Below are 14052 nucleotides of genomic sequence, written 5' to 3' on the forward strand. Positions count from 1 at the left end.
AACTTTTTGAAGTTCGAGACGATAAGCCCACTTTCTGTTGCGTCGCCGGTTTGCTAGTGAATTTGATCCTGTTTAATGCATGCTTATATTACAAGACATGTTGGTAAAATAGTAGCTTCTGTTTTATAAAACGTACACTGAATGTACTGAATGAGCTTTGAGCCGAATTTGTGTGTGCGCATGAGTGTGTGTGTGTGTGTGTGTGTGTATGTGTGTGTGTGTGTGTGGCTCTGTATCGAAGGAGTGACATTTCATACGAGTGACGTAACGACGAAGTGACAAAGTAACCAAAAATCATAAAAATGATTAGATTATATTAAGATTTTATTTAAAAAAAATAGAACCACTGAATTGTTAACGCATTGTAAATACTGGTTGGATGGTTGTCACTCCTTTGAAATTTATATCTGAGGTGTCACTCCTTTGTTTTGTTACTCCTATGACGTCACTCCTTTGAACCACTCCCGTGTGTGTGTGTGTGTGTGTGTGTGTGTGTGTATGCATGGATATTTCTTCGTGCCAACAGATTAAACATGAATACCATTCTGAATAAAACATTTCCTTTGCACTAGTTTTCCAGAACAAAAGATTAATCAACAAAACTTCTTATTCTGATATGATGTGACATAGTATTTTGTTTTGGCACATCTCGACGCAGCCAAATTCCTCGTATTTTTTTTTTTTTTTTAGAAATTTGCCCCTCTTCATTATTTATGGAAACAAAGGATCACAAATCTTTAAAATCAATAACTTCCAGGAACAAAAATCAATAAACGGGGAAAGGGGACATCGGCGACCCTCTGTAACAACGGAAAATAATCCATCTTTTGTTTTCCTCGACTCCCTTTCATATCGTATGATATTTCAGAAATTCTTTGAAGTCTGTTTTTCTACGGCTGTTCTCGTCTATTTTCTTTCGCGGTGTTCTCTGTGTCCGCGTTAATGTAATTCCCCGAAAATGGAAATGAGGACACGGCTTTTTTTTTTTTTTTTTTTTACCCTTTGCAAAGAGAGAATTTAATTAAGGAAATTCGTGATTGCCTAACAAGGTTTCTTTTCAGTGATATCAACCACTCCTCGACGCATCGTCGCCCAAAAAAACGTCTTCACGAGGCGCAAGAGAAATCTAAAAACTTTAATTATTTTCCGAGGCGACGAAATAAACTTTGTCTCCCCAGCAAATTAAGAGAGGGTTCTGATGCGTCTCTCGCGAATGTGAAAGTCTTCCCGATAATATTTTGTATATATTTTGTAAAGTCTTTCATGTTCCTGCCGAAAATAAAAGTCAAAGTATCAGGAATCATAAAGGGTTTTCGTGCGGTGCGCTGTAGGCATTACTTAAGGTTCTTTGCAGCATGCCTTCGGCCCCACCTGCAACCCCTTTCGTTCCCTTTACTGTACCTCCGCTCATATTCTCTTTCTTCCACCTTACTTTCCTGAACCCTCTCCTAACAATTGATTCATAGTGCAACTGAGAGGTTTTCCACCTGTTACACTTTTCAAACCTTCTACTGTCAATTTCCATTTCAACGCTGAATGACCTCATAGGTCTCATTCAAGTCTCTTGGAAGATGGAAGGTTATAAGAATCGGTAAATCTGGAAACAGGAAGATAATTTCGCAGTCTTGACAGCAACCGAACATACATTAATATTGGTCTCACTACTGATTATCAATATTGATGTTAATACCGGAAGGGGTACAGAAGGAGCCTGGTGGGTTGGGAGGTAGCCTGGGAAGATAAGGGACTATTGGGCAACGCAACAGGACAGGGCAAAATGATGGCACTGGCGGAAGAGATAGAAGGCGCCCACCAGTCGGGAGAAAGAGGATTTACAGACGGGGGAAAGACGCGGTTATTGGTTAGACGAATTGCACACCAAAAAAAAAAAAAAAAAAAAAATGTATATATAAAATTTTACTCCATCAAGAGTTATTACAGTCAGAGGAATATATTACTGTCATATTTTTAGCGAGACAAATTAAACACCAACCCCATACCTTTTGTAAACAAAGAAGTATAAAAATACGGATCAACGAGCGGGGGCGGGGCGGGGAATGAATTATTTGGATATATGAAAACCTCATATTCCCCTCTGGACTCCTGGAATTCTTTTGAAGGTGTTCCAGAACGGCCATATTTTGCTCAGAAATTCGTGTAAGGGCTTTTGTTGGTGGCATTCTTTGGCGAGGTTCCTCAGGGACGAGATTTCAGAAATTCGATCATTTCTTACCCAATATTTTTCATGGTAGTTTTCGTTATTTCTTTTAACAAGTATTTGTTGGTCCGCTGGTATAGCGGTTAGTGTCGTGGCGTGCCACTCAGATGTCGCGGGTTCGCGTCTCCCCCAGGGCGATGAAAAATCACTGGCGCTGTCTCATGATCAGTTACTGCTGCAGTGTGGGGTCTGCTGCGGTGGGAGGTTGAAACCAACATTCTTTGGAAGCTTAAAGAATTTTAAGTCAGTGGCCCCTGTGGTGTGCTTGTTCCATGTTAATAGGTTTCATCTACTGAAATAATAATAATAATAATAATACCATCGAATAAATGTAAAAAAAAAAAAGATTGTTAGAGTATGTTCAGAGTGATTTCTCGAACTTGCTTAACCCAAATCGTAAAAATGCAGTTACGTTAATTGAATGCAATCACTAATCATAGGTCATAACCATTCGTCAGTTCCCATCAAAGTAGGTCTGGACATGATTAATAGAGTACTCTATTAACCCTGGGTCTGCGTCTTCCGACTATTCTGGTGTTCACAGGAGCTCAGGTCAGAGATCAGTAAACGAATTTTAGTGGAACCTGTTCAAGGATCTATGGAAATCTATGCTGACATTGTCGTTATTCAAGCAGTTACTTTCTCAGTGAGTTACACAGGAACTTATCAGGATTAGTGTCAGTTAGAAATAATGGAATAGTTATTATTTCTGATGCAATTATAGGTTAGGCACTTTTCTTTTGCGAAAATCTAAATTCAAGCAAGTTATATGGAAAATTATACATCAGGGAATGGAATCCCGTAAAAAACTGAAAGCTGAACAGATCCAGTAAATCTAGATTTGGACTAAACTAACAATAGCTCGGCATGAGAGAAAGCTCTGTCTGTAACAAAATACCTCTCGGAATTGATGAGACGTAACACGAACACTTAATGAGATACAGTATGTAAATGCTATTGAGACATTAAAATGCATTGCAGGATATCTCAGAATTTAACATTCAATGCAGCCTCCACGATACTTGTAACCATCTGTACACACAAAGGAAAGGGATGCTGTCCAGGTTTTAAAATTAAAAAACAAAGATGATCTCAGAGAGGATCGTTTCCCATTTCCTGCCGAGTATGGGCCGTAATCGTCTCTGCTCTCTCTCTCTCTCTCTCTCTCTCTCTCAAGCCCAAAAAGCTCCTTTCTTCCCCCACAGACCATATCTCTTCCAAAAGTTTTTTTAACAAGTTAAGAAACAAACTACTTTAAAAATATAATAAACATTAAATTAGAAACTTCATGTATATCAAATTTATATCTCTGTATACGTAAATATACATCAACGTGTGTAATACTGCATTGTTTAGTCACCAATTACAACTGAAGGATAAGATGGAAAGTAAACGCCCATTACAGAGGTTTGCTGTTATAGGTCTGTAAATGTGACCAGGAAAACCACAACCTGACGGATGTCTTAATGTTTAGACCATGACCACAAATGATAACGGAAGTCCTACTACTGACAGCAGAGAATCATTAATTCTTGTACTGCATTAATTCTTGTGCGAGTCAGAGACGAATTTCAATGTTAAACCTATTCCCAGTGCTAGTAGAAGGGCTGAAATGAGACTGTGGTGCTAGGTCAATAGGGCTTTGCAGCTAGACAGCAAGGTATGCCATGGGGAAATGCCCTGAGTCAGCAGAAAGTTATGAATGGATTTATAAAAACAATTAACAGAGGTGGTTCTCGTGACCAAGGCAAGAAATGGTTAGATTCTGGGAGAGATAGGGTTGTAACCTTTTTGGGAAAAGGAGCCTTCGGAGGTAGAACGTTCAGTCTTCTAGGTTTAAGGACCGAAGCGCTATTACCAGAGAGTTAGGTTTGAATTTTAACAATACCCCTGCTAAAGAGATTTAACGTGTTTTTTTTCCATTGCATAAAATGTTACCTGTAATTTTTTTTTTTTTATGAAAATTTCACCAAAGGTGGGCCATGTGATTGGTTAGAAGTGACTAGATTTTGGGGGATATTGGCATGTAAAATTTTGGGGAGAGGTGAATTTTTGGTAGGTGGACTGTCTAGCTCTCATGGAGGTCAGTGGTCTCCAAAGACTCTTGTTTTGTGCAATAGTTTTTAAAGCAGCCATTACTGTCGATATATGTGTACACACACGCATATATATCTGTATATATATATATATATATATATATATATATATATATATATATATATATATATATATATATATATATATATATATAGAGAGAGAGAGAGAGAGAGAGAGAGAATCTTCAAGAAATAATTTCTGCTCAGAGAAGCCAGCTAGAAAGTTAACGATTTCAAGGCTTTCAATTTGGGACTTCATAGAAACCGATCAATCGGATCCTCATTCTATAAATTGCGATTTTTCCCTTGAACAGACAAGATAAATTGGGGAACCAATCTGTTCTTAGGGAGGAGAGCCTGGAAATTCGTCTTTTTTCAAAACGAAGGAGGTCAAGATTATTTTTTTTTAATTCTGCAAAAAGGTTGACGCACTTAAATCTGTCCTACTTTAAAAAGCACGAGTCTTTCCAGTCGAAGAAAGAAAATGAAATGAAATCAGAACTTACGAATGGGGGATTTCTATAAAAAATCTCTCTTGCTTCTTCCTTTCTCATTTTTTGCTTAAATGGAAAGCAGTATAAAATCATTTCGTCTGTCGCAAATATAAGAGGATTTTATTTTGTAGCACAGTTATTTTGCGATCTACTTTCGAGTTAATCCAAGTGCCTGTGTAGTGCCAGTGTACGAGTTTACCTTACCCAGTTAGTAAGAGGCGTGACTAAATCCACTGTCGAAGGAAAACAGTGGACTCGCTTCAAGGAAGACGGAATGACTATGCAATAGTAAGAAATGAACAGGGACCTGGGAGCGCTGGGACACAAACCCATAAATTTTTCTTCTTTTAACGTGCTTTTTCCCATTTGTATGGGGTAAGCACGATGCCTTCTTACCCCGGTAGCGTATGTACATGTATTGCACCAGTCACCAGCGCCCTTTCTCCCGGCAGCGAGAAGTTGTTGCGCGGTTAGGTCGACAGTCGAGACGTGTGAGGTGTCTGTTATGTTTTTAGATGTTGGAGTGGCTTTGTTTGTGTGTGTATTAGTCTGTAACACCCATTTGCTTTTTAAACAAACCTATCCGTTGATTACATACATAATCCCGGGGTGTCTACACGGACAGCAAAGTGTCCGCCTCTCTGACCGGTCGGCTGCGGATTTGAACCCGCGCCACAGACCTCCATGAAGTCCGAAGCTGCTCCTCTAACCGACTTGGCCATCGAGGCTCTACACAAACCCATAAATACACACAACAATTTAAAGTACTGAGGAGCTTGCAGATGGGAGAGTTTAATGCCTGATGAATATATGGAATGCCAAACAAGAAAGGCTAGCTTCTGGAAAATTCTAACTAGAACTTTGCGTTCTCAGGAACTCTGAGTCACCAAAGGGTGTGACCAAAGGATTCTTTTTCATCTCTTCTTTGTTTATAAAAAAGCAAACTTTCGACTCTAGCTATAAGAAAAAAATTAACCCATCAGCAGACACTGGTGAGAAGGCTATACAGAGGTCTGCTATATACTGAATTTCAGTTATGCGTTTCAATCAGCTGTCGTTTTTCGCCAGGCAAGATTTCCGTGCTAATTTAGTAGATGAGATGGTACAGTCAATGAAACCACAAAAATCTTATCTTTTTTTTTCCAAGATATGGAGATCGTTGTATTATATTAAAAAGCTCATTGTTACAGAGACTTTTCCTTCTGTACACTTCAAGAGGTCTGGTAATCACACTTCTTCCGACAAGAAACGCAGACAAACTCTCTTTCAGCATTGAGTCATTATGCTGTTTTTGTAGTTAATGTTCCTATACTGTTAATCTCGTCCATCTGTCATATGGCAACAGTGACAGGATATTCATTTATTTGATATTCACCAAAAAGTCTTTGCACTTAGGAGTAAAATAGGACACCCGACACGGAAGTCCTACTTGACTTCTACTATATATACATATACATACATATATATATATATATATATATATATATATATATATATATATATATATATATATATATATATATATATATATATATACATATACATGAGCGACAAATTCCAAGAGAAAGTGGCCTGCCGGAAATGACACCGAGATAATTAAAGTATAAGAAAGGAAATTCATCCGGTTGACGGATTTTAACCCCCAGTAAATAACGAACAAATTACATTAAACAATGGTTGTAGTATCATTTAAAAAAACATATCATTTTGTTGCATGTCACATACGAAATAAATACAGGTGTCATATAAACGTTACGTAGATGATCAAGAAAGTTTGCAATTCAAAAGGCTGGCTTTTGAAGCCACAACTGTCTTGCTTGTATGTGACTGCTTGCGAATATTGTTACTGATTGAGCTGGCTTTATGCCAGCACGGGCTCTTGCTCATTGAGCAGGCCGTAAGTCATTTTTTGATGAGCAGGTGAAAATACATGCAGAAAACATCTTCATAAAGAGATAATCTTTATGTACCTTAGATTTAAAAGGTTGCGAACCATTGTTAAAGGTACAGCGCGTAAAATGAACGAAATTTCACAGATATTTGTTCTTGAAATCAATCTTTCCATTCATATACCAAAAAGCTGCCGTTTACATATCCGGTCTCCTTGTCACGAGGCCGAATTGTGGAAATGATGATCTAAACGAATCTTGGAAGACCACTGCGTTCCTAAAACGGCCCAACAATTTTGCTTTTAGAAATAATATCTTACAGGACATGAAAAATGAAACCTTATCTCTCTAGTCCTTTTTCATTACCACTGAAATGAAATTCTAAGATTGAATATACCGTTTCTTTTCGAAGCTGAGAGACATTTCTCATTAACCTCCGTAGCTAATTTTCATTCTGCTGACCATACGGTTTGGTTCATTTCTAATATAAATACCCGGAGGATTAAAATTCAGCATAACACTCGCAAGAGGTAACGTAAAGCATTTGATTTTATACGTAGGACTCATTAAAAAAAAAAAAAGAAGGCTGCCAGAACACAGGCGGGTTTCGCGGAAGTTTTCCAATAAAAGAGTTTAGAAACTTCTTTCGGGTTTTCTCTATCTTATTATAGTTAATGTTTTCCCCGAATGCCAGGTATCTTAAATTACTTCGAGATGTCTCTTGGCAGCGAAGTTCTATAACTTAACAGTTTCCTCATTAAAACTCCACAGCTCGAGTTTTTCCTTCTTGTTTGATCCCAATTCTATTTTCTTCTTTCAATTTCTTATGTTGGTCAGGAAGATGTCAGTATCACGGGTATTGGTCGCTGATTTTAGTACAAAAGTTAGCATTATAGCACAGTGGTTCTCAAGCGGGGGTTATTTCCCGCCTTGGGAGGAGTTTCAGAGTTTCGGGGGCGGGGGAGGGGGGGAAGTGTGGCTATAGATTGGCAGGCTCCAACTGGCTCTAGGACCACACAAAACGCAGCGCGCATCGGTCCGCGCTACTGACAGGTTACGCTGGGGTTTCTCTCCGTTAGTTTGTGTTGTTATTTTGTTGCATATTATTGGAATGAACCTTTTGAGGTTGACAATTTTGGAGAGGGGGGAATGACATTCTGACATATGGCGAAAGGGTGCATGGGCCAAAAAAGATTGAGAACCACTGAATATAGCAGATTATTAACTACAATCCCTTCATTGATCCAGCAAAATCTATACAGAGTTCATTCACATCCTTTCTGATACACGCTTGCTTTCACGTCTTTCATCTTTTCTAAAACATGGTTTGAATGCAACCGTTTGAATAACAGGAAGGACTTTCAGCTGGCTTGATCCACGTCGGTTTAAATGAGCAGAATGAATTTCCTTTTTCTTAACTTTATCTTTATCTTTATCGTAAGGTTGCCTCCTTATGCAGCCATATTGATACGAAATCATACACACACATTTAAATAAATTATTTATAAATATATATATATATATATATATATATATATATATATATATATATATATATAAATCTATACACACACACACACACATATATATATATATATATATATATATATATATATATATATATATATATATATATATATATATGTGTGTGTGTGTGTGTGTGTGTGTGTGTGTGTGAGTGAGTGCTTTTGAATTACCCAAAACTTATGTACGATTTCTTGAGTTGAAACTGATATATTTACTAATTTTCGCTATGCCTCAACTAAATTCTCTCACCCTCTTGATAGCTCTTCTTGTTTACCCTGTAATAATAATAATAATAATAATAATAATAATAATAATAATAAGTGGTTAGCCTAGCAATTACTATAAAGACTAAACGAACTAACTGTCTTTGTAATTTGTAATTGTAAACTGTTATACGAAAGATGTCCGGTATAGTAGGCAACTGAGCAAAGAGGCTAAGCAAAAACTATCAACAGAAGGAGCGCACCTGTCAAAAAATATATTTAAGTATATTTACAATTTCCAGACATCTCCTGTAGCATGAAACCTTTTGCTGTTCTTTATCCCATAAGCAAAGATTACTGGCCCGGGGGCAGCCTAAGTAGTTTGTACCCAGAGAGTCACAGTTAGATCCCATTTTTTTTTTATTTTTATTTTTATTTTTTATTTTTTTTTTTTTTTTTTAAGCATGACAAAATTGGTTAAAGATGAGGTCAACTTGGTGATGTAACTCGGTTGGTTTTTTTGCTTTTTGGTATGTGTTGGAGTCAGTTATCTTATTTGACAGTTCTCATCGAGATGAAAATCAATTTTGTTCTGAGTACAAATATAACGTGAATTGAAAATATTAATTGAGCTGAATTCGAAAACGCATATGACTCGGGTTTATCGTGAAGAAGTGAGAAACTGAACTGAATTCGATAAAGATAATATGAATCGGTTTTATCATGAAAAAGTGGGAAATTGAACTGAATTCGAAAAAGATAATATAAAACGGTTTGATCATGAAAAAGTGGGAAAATGAACTGAATTCGAAAAAAATATAAAACGGTTTTATCATGAAAAAGTGGGAAAATGAACTGAATTCGAAAAAGATAATATAAAGTGGTTTTATCATGAAAAAAGGAAACTGAACTGAATTCGAAAAAGATAATATGAATAGGTTTTATCATGAAAATGTGGGTAAATATATTATGAAATCTTAAATTCTCCGTAATTATGAGTAAGAGGTTTATTATTAATTAAGAAACTACCTGACAATATCATTGCGGCTGCAAACACAGAATACAGAGCCTGTCAACATCTTTCAAACAATCTAAGACGAAACTGCGAGTTCGGTTAAGGCCGCCACTGACTGTCAGTTATGCCTGCGCAGTTATGCCTGCACAGTCGGCATGTGCAGGCAAGACTGAACCCACTAACGTTCAGGTATACTTGCGCAGTTGTGCCTGTGCAGGCAAAACTGAACCCACTAACTTTCAGGTATACCCAAAACTGAACGTTATAGTGGGTTCAGTTTTGCCTGCACAGGCCGACTGTGCAGGCATAACTGCGCAGGTATAACTGAACGTTATTGGGTTCAGTTTTGCCTGCACAGGCCGACTGTGCAGGCATAACTGCACAGGTATAACTGAACGTTAGCGGAGGAATGATCGGCGAAAAGATGGATTTCAGAATTCTGCCAAGTGGAAACTGGAATGGGATTGCTTGTCCGTGCAAAAAATCAGGTGAACGAGGCTGGACTAATAAGGATTATGCACAACATGAATTTGTCCGAAGGGCCACGAAAACCTGCTCTTACGGATAACATCGTCGTATCACTATTTTAGGAAGGCGAATGGCATTAGCCTTTGGGGGTGCGGCTTAACTAACCGATATGCTGTAATTACTTATTCTTTTTAAAGCCATTCCAGCATACAAATAACTTTATTATGGTTTTTAACCATCGCTCTGACAAGAGACAAAGACCTAACAAATATGTATATATATATATATATATATATATATATATATATATATATATATATATATATATATATATATATTTATATATATATTTATATATATATATATATATATATATATATATATATATATACATATACATACATACATACATACATACATACATACATATACATATATATACATATTTATATAATGGTGGAGTTTGGTCAATACTTGGACGGGTGACCTAGGGAAAATACCAGATTACCTCACCACATAACCACCCCGAAAATCAGCGAGGCAGCACCTTGCCGCAGAATTTGAAAAGCGTGAAATCTAGAATCGCAAAATGACAATGAGAGATAGAAACTTCTAACAGGAAACATTCTGATCACGCGAATTTCCCGCAACAACTGGTTCCCGATGATGGAATGAAGTTTTGATTACGTCCTTTAGATAGTTAGAGGAGGACGAATTCTCTCTCTCTCTCTCTCTCTCTCTCTCTCTCTCTCTGTTACTTCTGTTGATAAGGTAGTTATATATTCTCAATATTGGATTTGTATTATGCTGTGAGAAAATTGGTAAGATTTTGTTGCTCACTAAATTTCTTGCTTTATTTTCTTAATTATCATTAGCCATAAAATATACGTGCGTATGAGAGACACTAGATATATATATATATATATATATATATATATATATATATATATATATATATATATATGTATGTATGTATATACAAATATATAAGTATATACAAACATACCTTTATATATATATATATATATATATATATATATATATATATAAAAGACAAAATCCACGAAGCAAAGAGAAACAGTGGAGTGCTGCAAGGCCTTTCGACGTTAGTCCTTTACTCCATTCCGTTGTTTCTCTTTCCTTCGTGGATTGTGCCTTTATTTATATATATTCATCACGTTCCATATTTTTGTGATCAGTTATACATATACAGTATGTATATACTCGTATACATATATATACCTATATATATGTATATATAGGTGTTTGTGTGCGTATGTGAAATAGTGTGTTTGTACGTGTGTGTACGTGGGTGTAAAAAAACTGATGCTGTAACTAGAATCATTTGTAAAAGATTTAATTTGTTTCACTGTCTGCATATCATGTTGACGGGTAATCCTCTGTATCAAATACAAAAAGGTTTTTAATTATACTTGTACAGTATTTCCTCTGATCCGGACAAAAATATAAATTTTGAAAAACATGCCGAATGAGATTTCTGTGATTTTTTTTATATGGGAGAGCTTTGCCACAATGAAAGGTCAGAGTCATGAACGTGTATTATAGCAGCTGTGTATGCACACACATACACACGTATATACACGTATATACTTATAAATATATATATATATATATATATATATATATATATATATATATATATATATATATATATATATATATGTAGAAACGAACACATGGAAACGTATTTCACAGAAATAAATTTCTGACTCACACCGGGACCGAACACCGGTCTTTCAAGTGAGAGTCCAGGGCGTTAGCAATCCTCTCACTTGAAAGACCAGGGTTCGATCCCGATTTGAGTCAGAAATATATATAAATATATATGTATATATATATATATATATATATATATTGTCTTTATATTCATCACATTCCATATTTTCATGATTCAGTTATACATTTATATAGGTATATTTAATAAATATTGATGTGTTTATGTATCTGTCAACAGAGAGAGAGGGAGAGAGTAGAATCTGTTTTTAATGGAAGAAGGCGTTTAGTTTTTGTATGGAGAAACCAAGCTTCAGGCTTTATGAAAACGTCAGTTGGTAGGATGGGTTAATGCCTTTATTTAGGGTAACTGCAAAGGAGAATGGAAGATAGGAGGAGGAATGAGCTTGGGTCTACTCCCGAGGGCCATGATAACCCGTCTCTTGGGAGATGAGAGACTGAAGGATTGAATGGGGAAAGAAATGTGAAGAGAAATGAAAGAGATTTAAATGGAAAGAAAAAGCCACTCAGCAAAGTGATCATCAGGGGATTTCGTGATCATTTGAGTGGATGTTGCCCTTTATTTTTCTCTGTATATATATATATATATATATATATATATATATATATATATATATATATATATATATATATATATATATATATATATATATATATACATATGTATACACACACACATCACACACATACATATACATATATATTATTAGTGCCAGCTTATACATTATAAAAACCCAACTGTTAGAGTTAAGAAGTGCTATCGTCGTTTCTACATTCAAGACCTATTTGATCTTCACATACTTGTAGGCTATTTTGCGACGAGTTAATGGAGAGAGAAAAAAAAAAACCTAACTGCTCATTTCGTTAGGTAATCGATCCAAATTCGGCCCACTAAGTTGTAACATCCGTATCATACATCAGTAGCAGTAAATTATCATAAATTAGTCATATTTTATCACCATATATAAGTGGTATTAAATTAGCAGCCGTCCATGATGAATTTATTAGCACTCACAGAGAGTACTGTACAGCCGCTACAGAGTATAATCAAGGGGGTCTCGGTATAATGCTGCATAAGCCGCGGCCCATGAAACTTTAACCACGACCCGGTGGTGGCCTATCCTATATCGTTGCCAGAAGCACATTATGGCTAACTTTAACCTTGAATAAAATAAAAACTGCTGAGGCTAGAGGGCTGCAATTTGGTATGTTTGATGACCGGAAGGTGGATGATCAAGATGCCAATTTGCAGCCGTATAGCCTCAGTAGTTTTTAAGATCTGAGGGCGGACAGAAAAAGTGCCGACGGATAGACAAAGCCGGAACAATAGTTTTCTTTTGCAGATAAAAAAAAAAAAAAACTAGGCTACCGGTTAAGCTAGTACTGTATATTTTTCCTCATCGCTGACATGTATCAAGATTCTCTTAGACAGGCGATTATAAACGCCAGGTTTTTCTTACACGGAACAAGCCCAACGAAACATTAATGGACCAGTGAAAAGAAAAATGTTAAATGAGTTATTCCCATTTTTTCGCCCGCAAACGAAGCCTTGTAATTAGTCAGTGAAGATTATAATTAGAATCCTGATGAGATGCCACCGGGCATTACTAGAGAAAAAAAAAAAGGTTTTCCTGCGTTTGCGTTGGTCAATTATATTCGAGATGAGAAGAGATTTCGAGTTGCTTTCACAGCTTTAAGAAAGCAAAAGTTGCTTGATAGGGATTTAGGGTGGGCGGGGGGATGGTTTAGGGTGTGGGGGGCGGTTGGGAATTAACGGAGATATTTCGCCTATAATATAATATAATGTAATATATATTATAATATAATACAATATAATACTTTGACGTATCCTTGCCACAATGACCCATGAATGATGAATGCGTACTGAAATTCGCCTTTCTTCGAGGGTGGGTTTCAGTCTTTCATATTTCCAGAATGAACATTAATATGGCATAACTATGTTTAAAAGTCGATGAAAAAAAATAATATAATGCATCGTAGCCAGTAAGTTATCTCGTTCTGACGACAAACATCCTCACAATGGGGGTCGTTGCAAGACAAACTGCCAGCCATCGCTTTCAAGATGAGGTCATTACGCTTTGAACAGGGGATGGAGACGACCAATCTTGCATATGCAAGGATTTCAGGCGTGCCAGAATATGTGGTATGTATCAGTGAAGATCGAGAGAACACAAGACCGCATAAAGGAACCTAAGTATTCTCACGTACACACATAAACACATATCTGGAAGTACACCAGTATGTCTGTACCCACTCTATTGCCCTTCAAACATCAGAGGGAGAAAGCCATCAGTTTGTATTTCTGCAACCGAGCGCAAATCTTGACGGCAGTGCGAGAACACACTCGTTTCGAAACTTGAGATGAC

At 36.5% G+C, this 14052-nt stretch overlaps 2 protein-coding genes across 2 annotated transcripts in view; one reads left to right on the plus strand and one right to left on the minus strand.

The window, feature by feature from the left end:
- Nucleotides 1-14052, minus strand: part of LOC136843914 (gametocyte-specific factor 1 homolog) — a 451321-nt gene that overhangs the window by 40025 nt on the left and 397244 nt on the right. The gene's annotated exons all lie outside the window — the stretch shown is intronic.
- LOC136844187 (uncharacterized) overlaps nt 1778-14052 on the plus strand; it is a 102088-nt gene continuing 89813 nt past the window's right edge. The window contains exons 1-2 of the mRNA XM_067113203.1: nt 1778-1861; nt 2763-2864. Coding sequence (XP_066969304.1) covers nt 1778-1861; nt 2763-2864 — 186 coding nt within the window. The remainder of the gene's footprint in view (nt 1862-2762; nt 2865-14052) is intronic.

This window comes from Macrobrachium rosenbergii, chromosome 12 (genome assembly GCF_040412425.1).
Source record: "Macrobrachium rosenbergii isolate ZJJX-2024 chromosome 12, ASM4041242v1, whole genome shotgun sequence".
In the NCBI taxonomy this organism is placed as follows: Eukaryota; Metazoa; Arthropoda; class Malacostraca; order Decapoda; family Palaemonidae; genus Macrobrachium; species Macrobrachium rosenbergii.